This window comes from Chelmon rostratus, chromosome 22, assembly GCF_017976325.1.
Source record: "Chelmon rostratus isolate fCheRos1 chromosome 22, fCheRos1.pri, whole genome shotgun sequence".
NCBI classification, from domain to species: Eukaryota; Metazoa; Chordata; class Actinopteri; order Chaetodontiformes; family Chaetodontidae; genus Chelmon; species Chelmon rostratus.
In genome coordinates this window covers 19,492,690-19,501,990 of record NC_055679.1, presented here as the reverse complement: position 1 = coordinate 19,501,990, position 9,301 = coordinate 19,492,690, and the positions used below count along the sequence as shown (strand labels likewise).

The window sequence follows — 9,301 nt, the reverse complement described above, 5'->3', positions numbered from 1 at the left end:
ATGCCTCAGGTCAGCCTCTGTCTCAGGCGTCTCTTCATCAGCTTCAACATCTTCTTTGTGGTGAGTACTTGGATTTGAAAGCAGAAAAAAAGGCTTTGTTTGTTACCCAAAGAAGCTGCACAGTGACGATGACACATGAGGATTTGCAGCCAAAACACAGAAAATGAGTGACCTCTGGTGGTGTGACGGATGAACTACACAGAGGAAGAGGAGCTACCAGCCTGTGATACCTTAACAGAACCTGTTCATTTATTAACAACAGAAAAATACAGATTATCTCTTTAAATAACATAATGTGAAGTCTCAGATCAGCAGATGGTTGAACAAGGTTTTTCCAACAGAATTCACATCAATACAGAGAATAAGAAGTAGAGAAGGATTCACACGTTTTCTTATTGTTGACTGGTTATTTTATCCTTTCATTCTTCATCTCTCTGATACAGTTTGTGATACTCGCTCTTGTGCTGGACTCAGATGCCTGCTGTCCTCTCATGTTTCAGATTGTGGGTGGACTCATCATCATCGTCTCCTTGGCTCTGCTGTCTCCATCGCTGGACGCCCGACATGGAGAGAAAGATGTAAGATAGAAACACCAGCTAACATCGGAGACACACGCAAATTTATTACGCGGCACTAACCAGCCGATCAACTCTCTGTTATCCAGTTTGAAGTTCAGACGACCAGTCACATCGTCCTCTACATCTGTGGCTCTGTTACCATGGTGATCGCCATCTTGGGAGCCTATGGGGCCTATAAAGAGAACCTGGTGGCTCTGACTGTGGTGAGCAGAAACACCACACCTGAAAGTACTGACTGGTAACAGTTCAGGTAACAGGACATGAGTCAATACAAGCGACCTTCAGACATTTAAAGGGTCAGTTCACCCAAAAAACACTTTCTCACTTACAACGAATCTACGGAACTGACCGACAAAGCATAACGCAGAAACTACATATTTGGTCTGTATCTGGCTTTCTGACATCTGGTCTACCATATGAGAAAATATCATCCATAGAAATGTGTCATTTCCATGGAAACAGCTTTTTAAATTTGCAGTCACTCACAGATATGTGTACTTTGGTTGTGCAGTTACTGTATTCTGGCTACTTTAGGTCAATAAAGCTAATTTTTGTAACATTTTTATTAAATTTGTGAATGAGAGTATCAGTAAGATACTTAAAGGGAGGTTAGAGGTCAGTTGGTTTTGTTCACCTCTCTTGTAAAACCTCCAGCATCAATCATTTCTCTACAGAAATCTACTCAATCGTTTAACTTTGGTGTTTGTTCGAATTATGTCTTGTCATACTGTATATTATTAATAATCAATAATAATAATTAATAATAGTGTCTTGTGAATGAAGTCTTCATTTATTTTCCTAGATAATAAACAGTTATGTCATGGCAGCCAGTTTACATGCATATACTCATATATAAACTACTTGTGTCGAGTTTCATTGCTGGAGTCTGTTCTGGAAACAGATGCTGCTGTAGGAAACCAAAACTATCTGCATGGATTCTGTCTCTGATGCAGTCGGTTGTGTGACTCCAGGTTTCGGTTTCTCTTCTGCAGTTCCTGGTGTGTATGGTCATTGGAACTCTGCTGATGCTCCGAGCTGGAGTCTCTGCTGCCTTCGCCCGACCCAAGGTAACAACCCAACACACAGCGATGTGCAGACCAGTGTGAGCTCCAGTGTAGAGCCCACCACAGTCCCTGACCTGACCTGACCTGACCTGACCTGACCTGACCTGACCTGACCCAGTTATTCAGTCGATTAATATGAATTTAAACCTGAAATGTATAAAGTTATGAGTGAGTGACGTGTGAGAATATGCTGCTTCAACATGTGGAAAAAGAGAATATTCTCATGTTCTGAGGGTCTGGCTCTAAATTACTCTCTTACATGTGACCACAAAAAATAGTATTTAGCTGTGTTTTATACTATTTTCTCTTTTCTGCACAAAATCATTCACTCATTTTAAAAAAGGAAAGAAGAAAACATCAACGTTGTTCTCATGACCTCAGCTACCTGAATGTCAAACATTACATGTAAAGATGAAATGATTTCTGAAATGATCAGTGTGAGGATGTCATGTGCTTTCAGGTGTTTACTTAATTAGATTATTTTAAAATATATATTCCTGCCTCCAGTTAATTAACTGCATCACAATATAAAACTACAGAGTCGTCTCTCTGTGGCTCCATGCTGGACACATCATTTTTCACTTTTTTCTGACATTTTCTACACTGATGAAGTAACTGATTTAATCAAATTAAATAAAATGCGAACGTACCCAAATGATCATCAGCTGCAGCTCTTCTGTCTCGTATTTCCTCTGCGACGCGTGTTTGTAGTTGGAGGGTCTGATGGAGGAAAGGTGGCGTTCGTTTCTTCCACTGGATCAAACTTCAGACGACATCAAGAATCAGGCTGAAGCTCTGCAGACATCAGTAAGACGCTCGCACACACACACACACACACACACACACAAGCGTGCATTTTCACAATATTGGCAAAAAAAAAGCTGCTGCTTATGAACACTGCAGCCTGCAGGGGGCACTAGCTCTTCTTCTTCTGTGGTGTTCAGCTGCACTGCTGCGGTCTGTTCAGCTACGACGACTGGGAGCAGAACATCCCCGACTCCTGCCTGTGCAACCAGGAGGAGGAGCTGGAGGGCAAGTGTCAGAGCGTCGGCTACAGCGTGAGTTTCAAACACATCTGAACGATTTCACTCGTCTTAGTGTGAATAAAATACAGCTCAGGTCAGAGATTATTTTATTCTGATCAAAGAATAAGAAACAGCAGTATAAATTTTAGGAGATATTTGAGGCAGATTTTGGTGTTGATACTTTTCAGGACTCAGATTTGAATTCAAGTAAAACTGTGTTTGTGCAGCAAGAATAAAAACAAATCGAGGCAGGAAGCATCAATAACACGCCTCATCTGATCTCCTACTGATCTGACCTTCAGAGGGAGACTGATCCATCATCTATGAGCCAACACAGCTTTATAAAAACATCTTTAACTACGTGTCAGAGCTGAAGTGTTCCTCAGTTTCAGGGTCTAAACCTGGAAAAAGTCCTCACAAAGATAGAAACACATGAACACAAACAGACTCCTGAGTCCGTCTCTGTTTCCTCTTCCAGAACTTCCTGTTGAATCTTTTCTGGCAGAAGAAGTCTGTCTTCAGGCAGGTGAGAGGACAGCTGTGGGCCTTCATCAGTGAATCACTGTGATGTTAGCATCATCTTATAATGTATGTGCTGATGTTGCCAACATGTCACAGCTTTTCTTTTCTCCTTTCTAAGATTTAAGATAAGACCGCGTCGCTCTGGAGGTCGGAGGGACGAGACGTCTTATTGTCATTATTAATGCACCTTCGCGACCAGCAGGAGGAGATCTGTGTTTTTCTGTGGTTTGGGTGGACTGACCCTTTAACGGCTTCTCTCTCCTCCCCAGAGCTGCTTCCCCCTCATCGTGGACTCTGTTAAAACAAACGCTGACATCACCCTGGGCGTCGTCTTCACTCTGTTTGCTCTGGCGGTGAGTTCAATGTTTCTGGATGACTTTTATTCAACACATCAAGACACCACAGATGATGGACCATGTTGATTCTGATGACCCCCGACCTTTCCTCTCATGACAAACTACATGATTAGCCCCAGTGCTGATATTTAATCTGAACAAATGAGGCAAACATAATGTGGAATAAAGAGTCAGGGTTAGGGTTAGCCATGACAGAGAACAGCCAAAAGTAACCTAGAAATATTACAGTTTTCATTCAGATTAGTTAATTTAAACACAAGATACTTGTGCTCAAACAGAGGATTCATTCTCAGTGAAGAACCTCGGAGCTCTAATCTGCCTCTATACCTGCCAAAGAGCAGTGATTCCTAACACATCTCTGGGGGTCATCAGGTGGATACCTCCCTTCAACGGTGTTTCGCCTACTTAGTCCCACGACACCTCCAGGAGGCTAGGCGGTGAACTCCGGCGTCCCAGAGTCACCCCCCCTAGTGCCAGTTCACACTGCTCCTACACAATCCAAACAGCACTGCCACGTTCAACTGACCCAGAGATGCTCCAGGTAGTGGCCAGTACCGATGCTACCATTTAGCTAATGCTAATGCTAACCACTAAAAAGAACAGAAGAAGACAATACAGTTCCGATGCTACCATTTAGCTAATGTTAAGTGCTAACCACTACCTGCTAAGAGGAACAGAAGAAGACAATAAAGCTAGATTCAATACTATCATCCTATCACCGCTTTAGCTATTGTTAGCTGCTACAATGCTACCACAGGCCTAGATGCCACATGTAACTGCAGATTGCCGCACTACCATCATCTACCCCTGCCTCTCACCAACTGCACCAATAAAAGCGGGGTGGGAATACAAACCCTTGTTCGGGTAGGGGGTAGAAAATTTAGAGGGTGCTGAAGGTGGAGGCCTAATCCACAGACTAGATTTAACAGCCTCTTCTAACATTTCCTTCAAGAAGCAAATAAAACAGGAAAACAAAATATAAAGTAGGTTTGTATGAGGTACTGATCCATAGTCATCCAGCATGCCTCAGTTTGGAGGAGCAGCAGGAGAACCAGTGTAGGATGTGTTTTGTAGGACCCTAACAAAATATTAAATCAATTGTGTATTATATTAAGATTATTTTCACTGCTTTACATCACTGCAGGCAGCCCTTTCTGAATATTTAGTAATATTGCTCTTTCCAAGGTCAGGGACCAAACCAGACTCCTTTGATAAAAAGAGTAATATTAGCTTGCAGCTTGCTGGCTGACCACTTCCTCCATCAGTTAGTTTCTTTGTGTTATTGTGTGACTTCAATGTTCAAAAGGTTGGTTAGGATTCACCAAAGTCACACAGTAAGACTAACTATCTAACCGATGGAGGCAGTGGTCAGCCAGGAACTCCCGTGTTCTGAGGTAAAATTACTGTTTTTGTCAAAGGAGTCTGGTTTGGACTGTGGCTTTGGAGCGCAATATTAAAAAATATCAAGAAAGGGCTGTCTGACAGCGAGGTAAAGCAGTGAAAATACTTTAAATAATCCAAACTATCCATTTAAAAAGTATGTAGTAAAATATTTCATTAAATGCGTCGATATTTTTGGAAATCGTTTTCTCCAGAATCACACGAGAGGATGGATGTCAGAGAAAAGTCCAGGACGAGGACTAACGAGTGAAAACTGTCAGTGTGTTTCTCAAACTGAGCTCAGTGTGTTTGTCTGCAGCTGCTCGGCCTGCTGCTGTCTACGCTGACCATCTACCAGATGTTCAACGGCCCCGACAGGCCCAACGCGCTGCCGGTGATGTTCGTCGACCCACCCCCTGCCTACCAGCAGCTGTACAACCTGTCAGAGTAGCAGCCATCGCTGTCAAAACTAACCATGATGCAAAAAGCTTCAACAACATGCCGCTGCTTTCCTGCTGGTGCCACCACTATTACACTAAACCACTATTATACATAAAGTCATTATATTATTGTGACTGTTGGAGTTGGTTGAGGTGGAGCTCATTTTCAACTATTTTCTATAGGACTGCAACTGATGATTTTTTGACTGAGTTTGTGTGAAATAAACTGTGTGGAGTGGAGTGTATTTAAACAAAATCAAAGCACCAGACTGATGTTATTGTACTGCAGCTAGCTCGCGACTGGCTTCAACATAAAGCCAGGGTATTGGCAACAAAATGCTAACGTGCCCCTGCAGGCTAATTTCTTTGGCTTTCGGAGTTTGGCTTTCGTGCACAGACACAGACAGGCTCAGGTAGTCGTTTCCACCTGATAGTGTTGTGACGTTCACGAACGAACTGGTTCTTTTGAACGGCTCGTTAACATGAACGATGGGAACCGAGTCGCAGCTGGGAACCGTTCCTTTTTTTTTTTCCGAGTTACATGGGGAGGAGCGCTGCCCAGCTGCTCTGTGCTTATTAGATATGCAAATAGCATCACGCCACCTTGTGCACGCTGCCTTCACGTGAGTGCGCCAGTTACAAAAAAAAAAAAAGCAAAGCACGGTCAAAGCAGAGTGATATGGCGCCACCCTGTGGAATATTTACAATGAATCCAGATCAGAAATCTAATCCACACATGTCAAATAACGTTATAATCCATGTTTCAGAATAATTTAAACTCATATTGGTGGGATATCTAAATTCATTCCTCCCAGTGGTTATTTCCAAGATAAAACGAGTTAAGGCCAGACTGCCTTCTTAAAACTTAATAAATATAAAAATGAGCCAAATGAGCCAGTTTTTTGAACGGCTCTTTGAAAGGAACAGCTCACCAAGATCCGGCTCCCCTCAAAGAGCCATAAATCCCATCTCTACCACCTGAGCAGCTCGACAGGACTGAACCATTCAGTGCTTGTGCTGGGGGGGGTTTTCTGGATGAGTTTAACAAAAAAGAAACTAAATGTATTTCTGATATTTCAAGAGGCTAAAATATAACATTTGGGGCCTCAGCTAATGAATGTTCTGTGTTCATGTAGTATTTCTGAATGCCGCTGTCAGCCCAGGGCCCATGGTATCATCCTGCCGTTCCCCCTTTCAGGCACCACTGGTGTGAATGTTGGATTATCGGTTTTAGATACACAAATTCAGCCCCATCCTGATTCCTCCGTCAGACAGATGAGGGAGTTTCTGCAGCTGCTTGAAGCTCTGGCGTGACCTCGTGACTGTGACTGCACAGGAGGTCGAGATCAGACGAACACCAGCAGCTCGTTCACATTCTAACAGTACGAACCAGCTTTTCAAATAATCAGCAGTACTACAAACAGCTCGTCTCCTTTAAATAAAGCTCGAAGCTTCAGTTAATCACATTCCTCTGCAGTGACTCATAACACCACTCCTCACACAGAAACCTCGTATCGGCCATACGTCCGGGAACACATGTGGAGCTGGAGTTAGCGGGTTTCCACAGAACCACTGAGGTATTTTGATCCATGTTTACCCTTCTGACGAGGCCTAACGTGACCCCTCCTGGTCGCTCTTCATCCTTTCTGAACGAGTTTCACTTCAAGAGTTTGTTGACTTTCTCAAAGTGACATCATTTCAGAATCAGGAAGTTTTTCATTTATCAGGCACCAAAAGCTGAAGTATGACATCATCTAGTTTTTTTTTTAATCAAATGCTCTGACAAACAGAAGGCCTCTGCTTACACACTCACTGCACATGCCCGTCATCTTCCACAAGACTAGGCTGATATTTTTGCTAATTTGCTGAAGCTAAAGCAAGCTAGTCCCACAAGAATGACAAACTGTCCAGTTCCTCCTCCACCTACAACAGCTGCACCGCTGAGCAAAGCCAGAAAAGATAACGATCAAAAAGAGGCTGGAAGAGGGAAGGAGGTCAAACCAGCGAACACTGAAAGATGGCGAGAACGGAAGAAGTCGAAGGGCCCGGGGAGTGACACCGTAGTTCCTGTGTGTCGTAAACCGTCCACGCATGCAGAATATATCAAAGTAACAAGACAGGAGAAGAAAAAAAGAAATGCACACGAGCAAAACGTGGATATGTTCTGAACTCAGCACTGAAGGCAAACAGAAGTAAACTTTTTGGTTTTCATCATTAATATTGACAAATGCTTAACTTGACTTTCTGTAAACACAGTTTGACTGAACTCTGGCGTCATTTTGGGATTAATTTCACCACAAATACAGAATTTATTTTTGTTCACAGACTCAACTGGTGACATCAGACAAAAAGTTTGAGTCTGTTTAACTTTTTATGATTATTCCAACTTCAAAAATCATCAAACTTCTAAAAGTTTGTTTTTCTCTGCATGAGCTTGGGTTTTTAGCTCAAAGTCAGATCTTTACTGAACTGAACTTTAACACTTCATCAAACAGACGACAGCTCTGCTTCTGCTCACTGTGCAAACTGGAATATTGCAAAGGTCTTATTGATCTCTCTGGCTGTCGCAACAGCCCCGAGCCTCTGCTTCACACATGTGGACGACACAGGAGGCCAAATCAGAAGGCAGGAGGAGCATCGGAGCCCTGAAACACAGACCCGCTTACTCTGTGTTTCAAGACTGATCTGGATCTGAGGGATCCACTGAAAGCCTGTGGATCCTAACTGGACCTTTGTGAAAACAGCCACAAGATCCAGGAAGAACCCCAGCACTGCAGGCGAAGAAAAAAAGAACAAACACAACAACGTCGTCATTCCAGACGTGTCTGGGGTGTCTCTTATCGTTCACTGTTCCACCTGAAAGACCAAACATCCAAAACACAACAAAAGCAGTCCAGCCCAGTCCGGTCCAGTCCAGTCCAGAACGCACCGGCTCGTTCATCAGGAAACCAAACCACCATTAAACAAGCACAGGAGTCCACGGAGGAGGCCAAGACGGAAGACGACGGACACCCATATGAGGACAACACAGGACTGTGTAGAGGAATCGACACACCTTAAATAAAAATACCACAGTCCGTGTAGAAATACTTGGTTATAAGTAAAAGTATTAAAATGTACTTTACTTCATTACAATTTACCAAAAGTAAAGTAGTCATTATGAAGGGCCCAGTTCAGAATCTCTTTAAAATATATCAAATCATAATTATTGATGCATTTATGTGTTCATTACTTTAATGTTGTTAAGTTTAATACATTAAAATACATTCATTTTAATTTACAGGTGGACAGCTGATGGATTTCCCTCCAGGAATCAATAAACTCCTAACTTGTGGACATCAGTATGTATTTGTTGGTTATATTTTGGATTTTTAATGTATAATGCAGCATTAATGCAGTGAAGTGAAAAGGAGCCCACAGTATTTCCCTCTGAGATGGAGTGAAGTAGAGGTTTAAAGTGGAAGAAACAGTCTCGTCTTTAAATGTTGTACACCTGCAAATAAATACAGAGGAGTAAATACAGCTTCTCTATTTCTTTTTGCAATGCAGTAAACTTCAAATGGAAACACAGTAAAAGTACCGCAAACAGTAGTTTACTGGATTCGTTCTTCCTCTGCTGGTGACATCTTATAAACGCTTTTCTAAAACAAAAGAGGTCATTTCCGGGATCTGGGCTGCGTGGTCATGTTAAGACATAACACCGACCGTCTGTGCAGTCCAAAACCCTTCAGCTCCGCGCTCACCGGCAGCAGGACGGGGATTTTCCATTTCTCTTCCCGGAATGGGCCGTCTCTCCCTCCCTCCGACTCTCCCTTTCTTCTGCCTCAGCAGCCACCGGAAGTCTCCATATCGGATATCTCGGCCCCGCCTCCTGCCTGTGGTTTACTGGAAGCCCCGCCCTCGCCCGTCGTGCTGCCCCTCTCACCTAAAACGAGC

The 9,301-nt window shown here is 43.1% G+C and overlaps 1 protein-coding gene across 1 annotated transcript; it reads left to right on the top strand.

Annotated features, from left to right (window-relative positions):
- On the top strand, nt 1-5,376 carry LOC121626100 (23 kDa integral membrane protein-like). Its single transcript, XM_041964460.1, has 9 exons — nt 1-60; nt 501-578; nt 665-781; nt 1,571-1,645; nt 2,354-2,449; nt 2,587-2,700; nt 3,146-3,193; nt 3,459-3,542; nt 5,245-5,376. Exons 1-9 carry the CDS (start codon nt 1-3, stop codon nt 5,374-5,376), a joined length of 804 nt encoding a protein of 267 aa, XP_041820394.1.
- The last annotated feature ends 3,925 nt before the right edge of the window (nt 5,377-9,301 follow it).